The sequence below is a fragment of the Gobio gobio genome (assembly GCF_949357685.1).
Source record: "Gobio gobio genome assembly, chromosome: 4".
NCBI classification, from domain to species: Eukaryota; Metazoa; Chordata; class Actinopteri; order Cypriniformes; family Gobionidae; genus Gobio; species Gobio gobio.
The window spans coordinates 57,576,731-57,593,287 of record NC_137100.1 but is presented as its reverse complement, the minus strand read 5'-3'; the positions used below and the strand labels follow the sequence as shown (position 1 = coordinate 57,593,287).

At 38.1% G+C, this 16,557-nt stretch overlaps 1 protein-coding gene across 1 annotated transcript; it reads right to left on the bottom strand.

Moving 5' to 3' along the window:
• Window positions 1–749: 749 nt before the first annotated feature.
• vsig10 (V-set and immunoglobulin domain containing 10) lies at window positions 750–15,885 on the bottom strand. The gene is made up of 9 exons (XM_079814010.1): window positions 15,580–15,885; window positions 14,955–15,251; window positions 13,750–14,055; window positions 13,286–13,570; window positions 10,121–10,399; window positions 7,149–7,262; window positions 7,050–7,062; window positions 6,752–6,897; window positions 750–1,394 (listed from the first exon to the last, which is right to left on the bottom strand). Exons 1-9 carry the CDS (start codon window positions 15,653–15,655, stop codon window positions 1,303–1,305), a joined length of 1,608 nt encoding a protein of 535 aa, XP_079670136.1. The 5' UTR covers window positions 15,656–15,885; the 3' UTR covers window positions 750–1,302.
• Window positions 15,886–16,557: the final 672 nt, after the last annotated feature.

Here is a 16,557-nt window from a genome sequence, read left to right as displayed (position 1 = left end):
GGAAACACAACGCATTAAAAGCCGGGGGTGAAAACCTATTGAATTTGAAAATCAAGGTAAATTGTACTTAATTTGTCTTCCAGGAAACATGCAAGTATCTTCTGTTGCTTCTGAAGGGCAGTACTAAATGAAAAAAAAATTATATTTAAACAAAATATGACAAATGTGGACATCTTCATCCTGTTCAGAAGTTTTCACAGTTTCAAATAACATGCATTTTGTATGATCCCTCTTATTTAGTTCAAATTATTCCCATTTTCACAGATTCGGCAAGCAGTTCACATACTTTTTCGTGTGTGTGTGTGTGTGTTTTTTCAGTTTTAAGTCTGGATGTCCTTGTTGGGAGACACAACAAGTGAATATGGAAAGAAATGACATCAATGTTCCTATAAAATATTAGATATTATTGTGAAAATGTTGCCAACTATTACTCCCATTATTACACTTCTTTTTTCATTACATGTTGCTCCAAGAATACATTAATATGCAAATTAGATACAGTGTGTAGATACATTGCATTGAATGGGAAAACCCATGTATGACCATTTTACCCACATATTGCATTAAGTAAAATGGTATATCAATTCATTCCATTATATCTTTCACAACATAGTTGAGAAGCATCTTTAAAAATAAAAAAAAAGTTTGGTTCAAAAAAAATTCTGAAACCTGAAAATTTGATTGGTGAATGAAAAAAAATCACATTGTTCTTGCCAATAAATGTAATTTCATGTAATTTTATTTTTTTTACACCAAGTCCCGGTGGCCTCTTACAAGGACATAGCATAACATATGAATAAAATGTAATAAAATAAAAAAATCCATTTGTTTCTTGTGCTCTAAACAATGTAATGACATGAAAAAAAAAAAAAAAAGCTAAATTCAAAAGACCAATGTAAAATTTCACAATGTAAAACTTGAAATGGTACAAAATAGGCTTCCAATAATTAAGTTTTTTTTATTATTATGCCATGAAATATGACCCAGACATACAGTATTCACCTATACATTTTTATGGAAAGCAATCATTCAAAACCAATTCCTTAACAACAGCATTCTGTAACAGTTCACGGACATACTTTAGTATGAAGTAGTAAAAGTTTTAATTTCACTATTTGAAGCCAGTATATTAAAAACTAATACTGAAAATAAAGACAGGGCCTCTTTAAAAATTTAAAAAGTTCTTTACACAGATCACTAGAATATTATACAAGTATAATATCACACACAAAAAAATAAAAATAATAATAATTTAATACAGTTCATAAATTTGAAGGATTGATTTTCTGTATATTCTGGTCATTACCAGTCTGCTGACTGATGTACTGCTTCGGTTTGATCTGGATGAGCTTGATCGGTGTGTTCCGTATTGTCTGCATTATCGTCATGATCAGCTATAAAGTAAACATAAAGATTTGTTTCAGCAAATCAGAAAGTACAAAGGATATAAAATTCATCATCAATAGTAAACATGGTATATTTTCGAGCCGAGAATAACTATATATTCTCTGAGAATGTTATGCTGATTTTGATGCTTGACTCTGATAAGCAATTAAATTTTTTTTTTAAATGTTCCTAATTTTGTTTTGAAGGTCTCATGCAATCCAATATCAAAAACCATTTTAATTTTCTCATAATATACATCGCACATCACCTATCGCACATTGTCTGAAAAATAAAGTAAATCTGATAAAGAAATCTGTCTCTAATCGGCCTTTCAGAGAGCCTACTCTGCTCTGATTGGTCAGATGGTTCAGTCTGTTGTGATTGGTCTATGGCTTACATTTTGTGTCAAAATGAAACGAAACACCCATTACCATATCTGAATTTCAGCTCCGGAGTGATACAGTGATACGAACAATGGCGTTGGAGTCCTTCGGAAGTGCATGCAATGTGGGTTTGCTTTCGCAGCTCAGAAAACAGCACCTTTTCAACATGTCAACATCACAAAACAAACTCTTCCAGGCCTCAGCTACAACTACGGTGTTTGAGGATGGGTCAAAGTACTAAAAAGACTAAATAGACAGTTAGTGGTTTGTCTCTCCTCTGACCATTACTGGTAATTTCTCACCACTAATAACTGGGAGCAACACACAAGTCTTGACGTTTCAGAGATACTCTGACCCAGTCGCCATTCCATTACAATTTTGCCCTTGTCAAAAGTCGCTCAGATCTTTATTCCTACCCATTTCTCCTGCATCCAAGGCCATCTTTACACCTGGTATTAAGATGCGTTTTGGTCGATTGGATTACAAGTGAATGACAATAAATACATGTGTAAAAAAGGTTTTAAGCTTTTGAGCTTGTCCACTTTCAGAGGTAGTCGAAAACACATTTGACCGGACTGTCTACTCTCCGCATACTGACCTAATGTGTAAACATTATGGGAAGCGCACTAGCCAGACAGGATATAAACTGTTGGCTGGAGACCCAAGTTTGTTTTGAAAACGTACCAAGCACAATGTTCTCACACCATTCCTGATTTCTAACACACACTCAAAGTGTTTGGCGTGGTCTGTCTTGCGGCTGTCGACAGAAACGAAAGCTACTGCTTTACATGTGTTTTTCAAATGACTCTGGTCACATTCATATGTAAATTGCACAAGCTTATTTAGTCCATTAGATCTGAAAAATCCCATGCATTTACATGCCCATAGACCCTCTCCTCAAAGAAATCAGGACAGAAGTGGTTGAAGGAGGACAAAAGAGACTAGGGGTGCTCCGATTGATCGGCATCCGATCTCGATCGGTCGATAATCGCTTTGGGATGATTGATCGGCGGTCTCTAAAAAGGCCGATCTCATGCTGACACATAAAACCAGCACCTGCCGTGAGAGCTAGGGCATGATATGCAGCGACACCGTCTCATTCTCTTTCCAGCGCGGGTAAAATAATTATAATGCTGAAGGTGAGGTACAATTCATATTTCTATTAAATAACTTACGTCTCACAGAAAGTTTTCAAATGACTGCGTAAGTTCACAAACTTCGCGCTCTCTCTCCCTTTCAAAATGCTCAAATGGCTTCATATCATCGCATCTGCACTTAAATCAAGCTGCACAGTTGACAGGATTTGCCACTGCTGACAGGATTTGCCACTTGCACAATCGAGGCAGTGTCGCATCGTCACTAAAGTTTATCATTTGCATTTATTTTAGTCTTGCCAGTGTTCAAACTTACGGTCTATGGTTCAAACCGCTCAGGACTCGCGCGCTCTCCAGACCGTGAGCGCGCGCCCACACACACACACACACACACACACACACACACACACACACACACACACACAGGCCATCTCACAAAAAGCTTGCGAGAACAAATTGCGGTGAAATGGTCAGATACACACAAATGATTGTACTAAATTAACGTCTTGACGAGTATGCACGTAAACCCCGTCGTGACTCGCGAGTGAACGTTTGTGCAACTGCATGTAACCGTATCCGTGTTCGCTCTTAAAGTGACAGCTGTCGAATAAACTGCTGCTGTCTCTGAGTTTCTCTGTCTTGTGTTGTTTGATGAACCTTTATGACACTCACTGCTCTTGAATGACTAACTTTTGCAACCTTAAGTGTAAGGATTAATCTAATTTAATTTATTCAGGGAAGACCAATATAAATTTACATTTGATTTCTTATTAAAAGTCTTTAGTATTTCTTATCTCAATACTAGTGTTAGACCTACCTGAAAATTTGTCTTTAAAAACAAAAATGCACTGCATGATCAAATATTTAGGTGAGATAATTATATACATTTATTTGGGAAAGATGGCCTACAGTAGCCTTAAGTTATCTCATTTTCTAAAATAAACACTTGGTGGTTCTTCAAGATCTTGACTCTAGCCTATTTCTACAGTTTTTTTTCTCAATACAGTTAATTTAGAGTTAGTTTCATTTCTACAAATGGTGCAAACTCTGCAAGATTATAGATAAAAGATTCCCATTCCCCTGCCATTCTGTGATCGGCAGTGATCGACAATCGGCAGATCATGATCTTGGTGATCGGTAATCGGTGATCGGCCCCAAAAATGCTGATCGGAGCATCTCTAAAAGAGACGGATTAAAACACCAGGTGTAAACGGGAATGTGTCTGCCACCAAAGGCATCTTAATACCAGGTGTAAACAGGGCCCAACACATTGATTACCAGAGCTGATTGTTTTCATTTGAGGTGCGTTCCATTCGACAGGGTCCGTATGCAATGTTCACTTCTCCCTACTCCCTGAGCGCGGTATATCAGTTGAAGTGGACTTCGCTGACAATAATCGCTTATTTGGAACGCAACGACAGGGTCGCGCAGATTATGATATAACATAATTTACTTTCAAATTTAAAACCATATAATATACATTTACAAAACACACAGTATGCATCTACAAATGTAATCGAAATATTGTCTATTAGTTTTATTTATATATATATAAAACACAAAAACAAAAACACTTGATTTCAGAACACACTTGATTTCACACACCTCCAACTCTATCAAGATGCAAAACAGTGTCTTCACTTTTATCTTTTTACACATTCATTTCCCACATATAATTGAATGAGGAAAGGAAAAACAAAAGAGAACAGCAACAACAGACTAGCATGTTGACTACTTGAACATAAATTTTGCTCTCCTTTCTTTCTGGCCAGCAAATTTCTCAATGACTCTCTGATCAAAGTCAGTCATCTCAGTAGTGTCATGACGTTTGCATTGTTCAGTTAGATATTTGAGGTCTCTTACCCCCGTTGTTGTCCACAAAACTTCAGAACCGACACTTCGAAATAAAAGACAGGGAAAGCAATCAAGGGCATTGCTAACAACACATCCAGCCAGCCACCTACGTTTCTCATAACTAGCGCGTGAAACTCCGAGTGCAGCTGCGTCCTCTGTCACTGGCCTGCTGCTGGATTTGTAAATCGCGTTGGTCCGGTTCGGGATCCTTTATCATTTTGTTTTCTTCCAACGAACGCCTTGTGAAAGAATTTGGTTTAACTGCTGCCATCTCTACAAAAGTGATCATCCTAATAAGGTTTTGGCAGAGTCGGAGTGACGGTGTCGCCCGTGCACTTTCGCTTTAGTGGCCAAGAGTGTAAAGTTGAATGACAGGTGACGAGAACCAATCAGATTGGATAAAATAACACGCATCCAATTCTGATTCGCCAGGGACGCAACGACCTGCGTCCGGAGGAGGATCTTTAAGAACCAATTAGAGACCAGCTTCAGGTCACATGCTGCCCGTATATTTTTGTACTCAGATAGACATCCATTTGTCCGGCGTCCCTCACGCATGAAACCGCATGAAACATATTGAAGAACATATAAAATAGTTAACCCATCAAAGACAGTTTTTATTCAATGCTGAGGCTCTTACTAACAGCCAGCACATCGTATGAGTAAACTATTTTATTTTATTTTTATTTCACTTTTATATAATTTATTAATTTTTGTATACATGTATATTTCTGGAATTTTGATGGGGGCGGCGCCCCAGCGCCCTCTATTGACCAGCCGCCACTGCAACAATGACCAAAGTGAAGGGGCGACAACTAGTTTACCTAGTTTAGTGATATGCTCTGCTATCTATCCTTGTGTGGAAATTTACAGTGACTGTACATTTTCTCTGAGCCAATCAGAATCATTCAACTTGCAGTAATGACGTGATTAGACCTTGAAAACAGTATAACTGTTCAGAAATTGTATGTACGATAGGCGGAGGCGGGTAGGCTGGTAGAGGGAGCGCGGCCTACGAACTCCTTGTGAGACTTGAAGCTGGCTTCTGCTGATGAAACTGCAAACTATTCTTCAGTAAATTTTTCTTTAATTAATTTAACTCCTCACTCTTGGTCTTCATTTTTCACTACTGGTCCTGGGTCCAAAGCCGTTACCCCAACACTATGTATAAATGTATTCTTAATCAATGGTCTTTGTAGCGGTCTCAGAGCTTTCTTTCCCACACGCAGCAGCATAGTAAACATTCCTGAGATAAATAAAGTAAAATATAAACAATGACAGCCCTCAACTTTTAATTTGTTTACATACTCATAAAATATAATATGCGAATGTAACCGTTATTGCCATAACCATTCATAAATACTTTAGTTTGTATAATAACTATGAATATTCAAATGCATAAGTAAACTCCTCCATCGCAGAGCTGTTTAAAAACTCTTCCAACGGCTCTGCTTCATCGTTAGTTCAGACAGGTGATGCGACGCGCAATGACAGTTGGGTGATTTTCACTCTCCACTTCCTGTGAAGTGATGTGTCGATGTTCCCTTCTTCCCTACGCCGTTCGGAGTACCCCAAACTGAACATTTTCGCTCCCTTTGGATTGGAATCTCACTTAAGATGGCGAAATACCCTGTGAAGTCCCCTTCGCAGTCCATTTACGATCAAATGGAACGCACCTTTGATCTACCCAGACCTTAATATGTGGCCTCATTAGATGATGATCAACGATATTCGTTTCACCTGTGGCCATAATGTTTCGGCTTAAAGGTGATGATACACAGAGCAACTTTTTGAGCAATGTTTCTGGGCAATGTTGCAGTCAACAGGCAACCAGGTGAGATATAGGGCCGACAACCGATCTAAAGTATCCTGATAGAAATTTGTTGCCCTTTCTCAATAGGAAAGTGCCCAAGCAACATCGTTCGGCAACGTTGCCCAAAAAAGTTGCCCTTATATCATCACCTTAACAGTGTCAATTCCTTTTTTTTAAAACACAAAAGAGTCTGAAAAATATTCAGGAAGCCATTGACTTACTGGATGGTATTATGTGAATCTCTACGAGTGTGGTCGCATGTCCGTTTGTCAGCGGAGGGAGTTGTGGAACAGAATCGTGGAAAATCTCCTCTTCTTCATCGGAGTCCACTAAACTCAGTATATCCCCTCTGTCATCATCTAAAGGACTAGAAAAAAAATATTATAATGCCTCAGCTTTACACATCCTTACTGGCACAAGACGTACAGTATGTGGGAAAACACTAAACTTAGATTTACTGCTGTCATTACTATGATTATTAATCAATGTTTTGCAGTCATTTTCTGTGGTTTTACTTACCTAAATCCTAAACCTGAAAAATAATAAAAGAAAAACATCTATATGAAGAATCTTCATTAAAGCATCTTTATATAGGTATCAGTATGCAAAAATCCTTACCAATGCAAATTCTATCACGCTTCGTATATACGGTCACGCCGACAACGATTCCTATCATCATTACCAAAATGGAGACAAAGATGCCAACTATGGCCCCTCCATTACCTGCAGAGGCTGAGAATAAAGATTAAATGCTGTTAAAATGTACATAGCCTAAAACTTATTTTCTTAGAAAGGAAAGACATTTATGTGGGGGAAGTTGTGTGATACTTTTAGGGGAAAAGGAGAGGTATTACAGAGCAATGTCAGAAACATCTTGTCTGGTCACATTCATGCACAGGTGTCATAGCTTTAGTATTTGAAGTATCTCCGGATCTGAGCTCTGATGTATTATTTTAAGCATGCGTCTCATTCTTAAACAACTGAAATCATCCTACATCTGCATTAACCTCACAAATCCTGGCAAGAACATGTCTGGGTCATTTTTCTTATGGAAAATTAAGCCTGTTGTTAGGGCTATTAAGATATTTTCATGTAATTTCCCCCCAAATTCTACCATAATGCAAAGAAGGTAATGTTCAATTAATGCAATAATATTAGTGTTGTCAAATTGATTAATTTGCAATTAATCGCATTTAACATGGAAGTTTGTTGCCCATGTACATACACACATATATATATATATATATATATACACATATACATATATATATATATATACACATACAGTGGGGAGAACAAGAATTTTATACACTGCCGATTTTGCAGGTTTGCCCACTTACAAACCATGTAGAAGTCTGTAATTTTTATCATAGGTACTCTTCAACTGTGAGTGATGGAATCACAGAAAATCACATTGTATGATTTTTAAGTTATTAATTTGCATTTTATTGCATGACATACGTATTTGATACATCAGAAAAGCAGAACTTAATATTTGGTACAGAAACCTGTTACGTTTCCTTTAGTTCTTGACCAGGTTTGCACACACTGAAGCAGAGATTTTGGCCCACTCCTCCATACAGACCTTCTCCAGATCCTTCAGGTTTCGGGGCTGTCGCTGGGCAATACGGACTTTCAGCTCCCTCCAAAGATTTTCTATTGGGTTCAGCTCTGAAGACTGGCTAGGCCCCTCCAGGAACTTGAGATGCTTCTTACGGAGCCACTCCTTAGTTGCCCTGGCTGTGTGTTTCGGGTCGTTGTCATGCTGGAAGACCAAGCCATGACCCATCTTCAATGCTCTTACTGAGGGAAAGAGGTTGTTGGCCAAGATCTCGCGATACATGGCCCCGGTCATCCTCCCCTCAATACGGTGCAGTCGTCCTGACCCTTTGCAGAAAAGCATCCCCAAAGAATGATGTTTCCACCACCATGCTTCACGGTTGGGATGGTGTTCTTGGGGTTGACCTCATCCTTCTTCTTCCTCCAAACACGACGAGTGGAGTTTAGACCAAAAAGCTCTATTTTTGTCTCAGCAGACCACATAACCTTCTCCCATTCCTCCTCTGGATCATCCAGATGGTCATTGGCAAACTTCAGATGGGCCTGGACATGCGCTGGCTTGAGCAGGGGGACCTTGTGTGCGCTGCAGGATTTTAATCCATGACGGCGTAGTGTGTTACTAATGGTTTTCTTTGAGACTGTGGTCCCAGCTCTCTTCAGGTCATTGACCAGGTCCTGCCGTGAAGTTCTGGGCTGATCCCTCACCTTCCTAATTATCATTGATGCCCCACGAGGTGAGATCTTGCATGGTGCCCCAGACTGAGGGAGATTGACCGCCATCTTGAACTCCTTCCATTTTCTAATAATTGCGGCAACAGTTGTTGCCTTTTCACCAAGCTGCTTGCCTATTGTCCTGTAGCCCATCCCAGCCTTGTGCAGGTCAACAATTTTATCCCTGATGTCCTTACACAGCTCTCTGGTCTTGGCCATTGTGGAGAGGTTGGAGTCTGTTTGATTGAGTGTGTGGACAGGTGTCTTTTATATAGGTAACAAGTTCAAACAAGTGCAGTTAATACAGGTAATGAGTGGAGAACAGGAGGGCTTCTTAAAGAAAAACTAACAGGTCTGTGAGAGCCGGAATTCTTACTGGTTGGTAGGTGATCAAATACTTATGTCATGCAATAAAATGCAAATTAATTATTTAAAAATCATACAATGTGATTTTCTGGATTTTTAGATTCCGTCTCTCACAGTTCAAGTGTACCTATGATAAAAAATTACAGACCTCTACATGCCTTGTAAGTAGGAAAACCTGCAAAATCAGTAGTGTATCAAATAATGGTTCTCCCAACTGTATATATACACACACTGTTAAGGCATAATATTATGACTACTGACAGGTGAAGTGAATAACACTGATCGTCCCTTCATCATGGCACCTGTTAGTGGGTGGGATATATTAGGCAGCAAATTAACATTTTGTCCTCAAAGTCGATGTGTTAGAAGCGGGAAAAATGGGCAAGCGTAAGGATTTGAGCACGTTTGACAAGGGCCAAATTGTGAAGACTGGGTCAGAGAATCACCAAAACTGCAGCTCTTGTGGGGTGTTCCCAGTCTGCAGTGGTCAGTATCTATCAAAAGTGGTCCAAGGAAGGAACACTGGTGAACCGGCGACAGGGTCATGGGCGGCCAAGGCTCATTGATGCACGTGGGGAGCGAAGGCTGGTCCGTGTGGTCAGCAAGTTAATGCTGGTTCTGATAGAATGGTGTCAGAATACACAGTACATCGCAGTTTGTTGCATATGGGGCGTAAATGTATTATATATATATATATATATATATATTTATATATAAATTTGAGGGGAAATATGTTCTTTCCATGAAAATAGTGCTACAATGCAAAAATATGAATAGTATAAAAATAAGTTAAATTTCATTATCCTTTATCAATTTCTGTTGAAGTTGATTTCAAATGTGATCTGGACATGTTTTAACTAGGATAAAAGGATAGTTAAGGATACTAGGATAATTATTAATTAAATATATGAAATATATAAAAGTATGGCGAAACATTCAAGGTTGTAACTTACTCCTCACATTTAGAACCACTTCCAGCTCTCTTGCAGCAAGAGGGTTTTCACTGTAGCAGTAGTAGATCCCTTCATCGTCCTTTGTTACATTGATTATAGTGAGATGGTATGTGGGTTTATCATCAGACACAATGTATTTCAAGGTGTTGTTGATGACATCGTCCATTTTCTTCCAGACAGTCTTAGCTGGTGGGAGAGATTGGGTCTCAGTACAGATGAGGGTGATATTACTGCCCTCCAGAGCGAATACCAGGGGGTCTCCTTCAGGATACGGAATCGCTGGAAGACACATCAAAAATAATGGTTTCAATTCAGCTGCAGATGCAGTTGGAAGAAGAAAAAAAAGAGGATGATAAGCAAAAACACAAACTATAATATTCTGGGAATGTATAAAGATCAAGAAACATTTGTGGCACTAAATGGGATAGCACATACTGTTTTAAAGATTCTTTGGACATACATGCAGTCCATCACGCCATTGGTTATGTCGGCCCAGTCAAACAAAATTGCAATTTGACTTTTAGGTAAAAACCGGACTGCATATTAGAAAAAAAAAATCTCAGGGGAAATACACTAGGTTTTAATTTTGAGGTGGAACATTTTTAAATATTTTTTGAAATTGAAGTATTTAATGCTAAATAAGGCTGAAATTATTTGATAAAAAAACTTGATAGCCAATTATTTTACATATTAAAAACAGTAATATTGTGAAATGTTATTAAAAATTTAAAAAAAAATCTATTTTAATATATTATAAAATGTCATTTATTTTTTATTATACCTTTTTCAGGACTCTTTGATAAATAAAAGTTCATAAGAACAGCATTTATTTGAACATTTAGGACATACATTGAGAATGTATATCCTTAATGAATAAAAGTATTATTATTTTTTTTTTTTTTTAACTAAATATGACTGACAAAAAAATATTGGTTGAAAGCTGAAATATTGAAATATTGGTAGAAAGCTGAAAATGGTGCCTTTTAGTTTTTTAATTTGCATTTCCTTTTACGCACACAACCATTAAGATGTCCCAACATTTTAATGGTATTGTGCGTAAAAGGAAATGCAAATTAAAAAACTAAAAGGCACCATCTTCAATATTTCAGCTTTCAGCCAATATTTTTTTGCTTAGTCAAAGAATTTAACAATGATGGCAGCAGCACCAGCTAACTTGTACTCTGCTGACATTAAGGCCACTTTAAAGTCATTACATGGAGAAAGGTCAAATAAAACAGGGAAGGCTTTCATTAAAGGGTTAGTTCACCCAAAAAAATGTATTCTTTCATTAATTACTCACGCTCATGTCGTTCCAAACTCATAAGACTTTCATTCATCTTCAAAACACAAATGAAGATATTTTTGATTTGATTATTTCAATTTATGTCCCTCCATTAGCAATCTATGTAACTATCACTTTGACACTTTGAACAAAGTTCATAAAGAGATCATAAAACTAGTCCATATGAATTGAGCGGTTTAGTACACATTTTCTGAAGAGACTCAATCACTAATATGATGAACAGATTGAATTTAGGCTTTTATTCACAAATAAACATTCATAAATGCACACATCAGTGGTAAACGGAAGCTCAAGCATGTTCATTTGATGTGCGAGAACCAATGAGGTTCATTCTCGTGTTACACAACACGTTTGAGCTTCCTCAAGAACCAATGAGGTTCATTCTTGTGTTACACAGCCCATTGGAGCTTCCTCAAGAACCAATGAGATTCATTCTCGCGTTACACAGCCCGTTTGAGCTTCCTCAAGAACCAATGAGGTTCATTCTTGTGTTACACAACATGTTTGAGCTTCTGCAAGAACCAATGAGGTTAATTCTCGTGTTACGCAGCCCGTTTGAGCTTCCTCAAGAACCAATGAGGTTCATTCTTGTGTGTTACGCAGCATGTTTGAGCTTCTGCAAGAACCAATGAGGTTAATTCTCGTGTTACACAGCCCATTGGAGCTTCCTCAAGAACCAATGAGGTTCATTCTTGTGTTACACAGCATGTTTGAGCTTCTGCAAGAACCAATGAGGTTAATTCTCGTGTTACACAGCCCATTGGAGCTTCCTCAAGAACCAATGAGGTTCATTCTTGTGTTACACAGCCCATTGGAGCTTCCTCAAGAACCAATGAGGTTCATTCTTGTGTTACACAGCCCATTGGAGCTTCCTCAAGAACCAATGAGGTTCATTCTTGTGTTACACAGCCCATTGGAGCTTCCTCAAGAACCAATGAGGTTCATTCTTGTGTTACACAGCCCATTGGAGCTTCCTCAAGAACCAATGAGGTTCATTCTTGTGTTACACAGCATGTTTGAGCTTCCGCAAGAACCAATGAGGTCCATTCTTGTGATACACAGCATGTTTGAGCTTCTGCAAGAACCAATGAGGTCCATTCTTGTGTTACACAGCCCGTTTGAGCTTCCTCAAGAACCAATGAGGTCCATTCTTGTGTTACACAGCCCGTTTGAGCTTCCGCAAGAACCAATGAGGTTCATTCTTGTGTTACACAGCCCGTTTGAGCTTCCTCAAGAACCAATGAGGTTCATTCTTGTGTTACACAGCCCGTTTGAGCTTCCTCAAGAACCAATGAGGTCCATTCTTGTGTTACACAGCCCGTTTGAGCTTCCGCAAGAACCAATGAGGTTCATTCTTGTGTTACACAGCCCGTTTGAGCTTCCTCAAGAACCAATGAGGTCCATTCTTGTGTTACACAGCCCGTTTGAGCTTCCGCAAGAACCAATGAGGTTCATTCTTGTGATACACAGCATGTTTGAGCTTCCGCAAGAACCAATGAGGTCCATTCTTGTGTTACACAGCCCGTTTGAGCTTCCGCAAGAACCAATGAGGTTCATTCTTGTGTGTTACACAGCACGTTTGAGCTTCTGCAAGAACCAATGAGATTCATTCTCGCGTTACACAGCCCGTTTGAGCTTCCTCAAGAACCAATGAGGTTCATTCTTGTGTTATGCAGCACATTTGAGCTTCTGCTGCTAGTTGCGTAGCTGTCAATGGAGGTACAGAAAGCTTACATTTAAAATATTTTTTGGGTTTGGAACGACATGAGAGGGTGAGTAATCCCTTTAAGTATAGTAGGTAAATCTCATGAAAACATATCTGGTTCATATTTTTCATTTTAGAAATAGAAAAATGGTCTTACCAAGTTTAAAAGAGCAGGATTTCTCCACTCCAGTCACGTGATGCCCAGTACACTTCACTTCCTCTTTATCATGCAATATATACCTATTCACATTAATCTCCAAACTTTCTGTCTCCTGGTATGTGGAGTTAATCATGGGACCCTTGGCTATTACAGATTTTTCGAAGACCTCATCCCAGTGCAGAGTGGGGACAGGATAACCTCCATGCCAGGTGCATATGAACAAGACATCTGATGGCTCATTTGCCAGCTCCCAACTGCACTCCGGATGCCTCTCTGAAGCATCTGAAAAAGGCATTAGAGACAATTAAAGCCTATATATCACAAATCTAACAAAGAAAGTAAATCAGGAAATGACTCCTGAAAATATTCTGGCATGATTTTAACATTCTCAAGGTAAACTGAAAGAGGCAAATAGAGTTGCTGCAAAGAACCATTTATAAAAGTACTTTTCCAAAACATACAGTAAACTAGGATTTCCTGGCTCTTGTTCACAGTTGTCATGGAGAGTGTATTCTGGGATGTACAGGTGTACATCCCTTGATCTTGTGGCTGGATTTTGCTTATGGAGAACTCAAGGGCAGATTCGCTCCCAGACGCCTTGTCAGGATTATCCTGCGCCAAATTTTCAACTGTCCATGTCAGGTTTTGTGAGGGATAAGACTCACTGGAGCAATTAAAATACACATCTGAACTTTTAATGACAAATACTGTTCCATTCTTTAGAGGAGTTGCTGGTCTTATGTCCAGTGATATGCTAGTGGGACCATCTGAAATATAAATCAAAAGCACAAATGTTAATAAAAATGAATTTGACTCTCACAAACCACGTCTCATTTCAATCATCAGAAACTGTTCTTTAGGACTTCAGGATTAACAGAAGCTCTTAAAATATTACATAACAAATGAACCTAGTTTAACTTTCCACTTTTCCATTCAAAAGTTTGGGGCTGGTAGGATTTTTTTACGTTTTTGAAAGAAGTCTCATATGCGCACCAAGGCTATATTTATTTCATCAAAAATATTAGTAAAATATTATTACATTTAAAAAAATTGTTTAATATTTTAATGTATTGTAAAATGTAATTTATTCCTATGCTGCAAACGCTGAATTTTGAGCATCATTACTCATATACAGTCTTCAGTGTCACATGATCCTTCAGAAATCATTCTAATATGCTGATTTGCTGCTCAAGAGACATTTATTATTGTTAGTATCAAGGCTGAAAACAGATGTGCTGCTTAATATTTTTGCGGAAATGATTATGCTTTTTTTAGGATTAACATTTATTTTAAATAGATTTTTCCCAACACTATAAATGTCTTTATGGCTACTTTTGATCAATTTAATGCCTCCTTGCTGAATACAAGTATTCATCTCTTTACTAAACTGTTGAGAGGTAATGTATGGTTTATGTATTTCCTGTTGTTGCTGTACTCTTTAAAATGTTCAAAAGAACTAGACTGATTACTTGTGATTACAGTTAGTCGTTATGTTTGGTGGCTATCCTACACATCTCAGTCACATGATGGTGGTTTTCTTGGTTCATGCATAGCAGTTAAACCAGAAAAACCTGTTTGAAGTCGGACAGAAACTAGAGACATCTATTGCATATCAAAGCTTTGCATTGTCACATTAGTATGATTTTAGATATCTATAACACCATACCGGCAATTTGAAGCTGGATGTTTGAGTGAGTTTGCCATGAGCTGCCACCCTTTGTTTGGGATTCACATGTATACAGGCCATTATCAATAAACTGAAGGCCACTGATCCTCAGAGAACCATTGCTCAAAATGGAAAGATGCTTGGATGGATTCGAAGGGTTTTGGGTGGCAACAACAGCTCCATCTTTCTTCCAATGATAAAGAACTGAAGACGCATTAACTGGCTGGTCAAGACACTGTAGTGTAGTATTCATGCCTTTCTCTCCGATAACATACTGCCGCACCTGCTCCTCTGACACTACAGGAAGAATGACACATACAATGTGGTTTAGTGTGATCGCTTACAAATATGCAGCAAAAGTACTATGGTAATACCATGTTTTTGGTTTTTTTCTTTGTTTTTTTTATATGGTACAATTATAAACAATATATAAACACTTGATCTGAGGTACCATGTAAATATCATTAAGTGCCATGGTTTCACTTACAAAATATTACCAAAACGTAGTAGGGTACTACCCTACTAGTATCCTACTAACTATAATCCCCAAGAGTGCAATGTAAATAATAATAATATCTCAATGTCTATTTAAATAAAACCAGAATAAATGTACTTGCCAACTCACCTGTTTGATGTGAGAGAAGAAGCAGATATAGAACTATTGCAGATATTGTCATTGTAGGATTGTCAGGATGCCCCATCAGATTATGGGATAAAATATCTTCCTTTGCAAATTCGAATGAGTTTCCTTTTGTTTCGCGCAAAACGCATCAAAACCTTCTGTATGAATTACATAAATAACCAAAAATATTATTAGGATAAAATCGTGTCCGTTCTAAATTCGCTTTAGGGGTTTGAATCCGGTGTATTATGTTTTACGTTTGATTCATGCCTATGTTCAACCTGTCCGGCTGTTTACTTGCGGTTCTTTCCCGGAAACTTTGAAATCGCTGTTTGACCACACCCTTTACCTGCGCTCTTAAAGAGACACACACACATTTCACATGCAAGGTTCCCCAAATAGTCGAGTCTTGCAGGTTGATCAGGTTCACAATGTTAGACCATGTTATCCAGAAGCTCCTCTTTACTCTACATTGTGCCTATTATACCTCAACGTATCACTCATATCCAACTACCAAATATGGTAAATGTAATGATATGCTTTTGTGAAGTTAATGTTGTCGATAAAATTAACCTGAAGGGTTTTAAAGGGATAGTTCACCCAAATATGAAAATTCTGTCATCATTTACCCACCCTCAAGTTGTTCCAAACCTGTATGAATTAATTTAATGTAGGCCTAGTATGGTATTTTTGTTACTGTTTTCATTTGCGTTTAAATTCTTGAATATTTTTTTCTTAAATAAATGAAGTAGCTTTATGCTTTGCAATATTATATGTGCAAAATGTAATTTTCGCCATACATTTAAACATACAGTATAAACAGAGAGAGAGAGAGTGTGTGTGTGTGTGTGTGTGTGTGTGTGTGTGTGTGTGTGTGTGTGTGTGTGTGTGTGTGTGTGTGTGTGTGTGTGTGTTGTGGGGACACAAAATGTCCCCACAAAGATGGCAATATCCCATATCCTTGTCCTTTTGGGGACATTT

Coding starts and splice junctions, on each gene's coding strand:
- vsig10 (XM_079814010.1), bottom strand. CDS start 15,655: ATGGGGCATCCTGACAATCCTACAATGACAATATCTGCAATAGTTCTA. Junction 15,252..15,579: donor TCTTCTCTCACATCAAACAG/GTGAGTTGGCAA, acceptor TTCTTCCTGTAG/TGTCAGAGGAGCAGGTGCGG. Junction 14,056..14,954: donor CATCCAGCTTCAAATTGCCG/GTATGGTGTTAT, acceptor TTTATATTTCAG/ATGGTCCCACTAGCATATCA.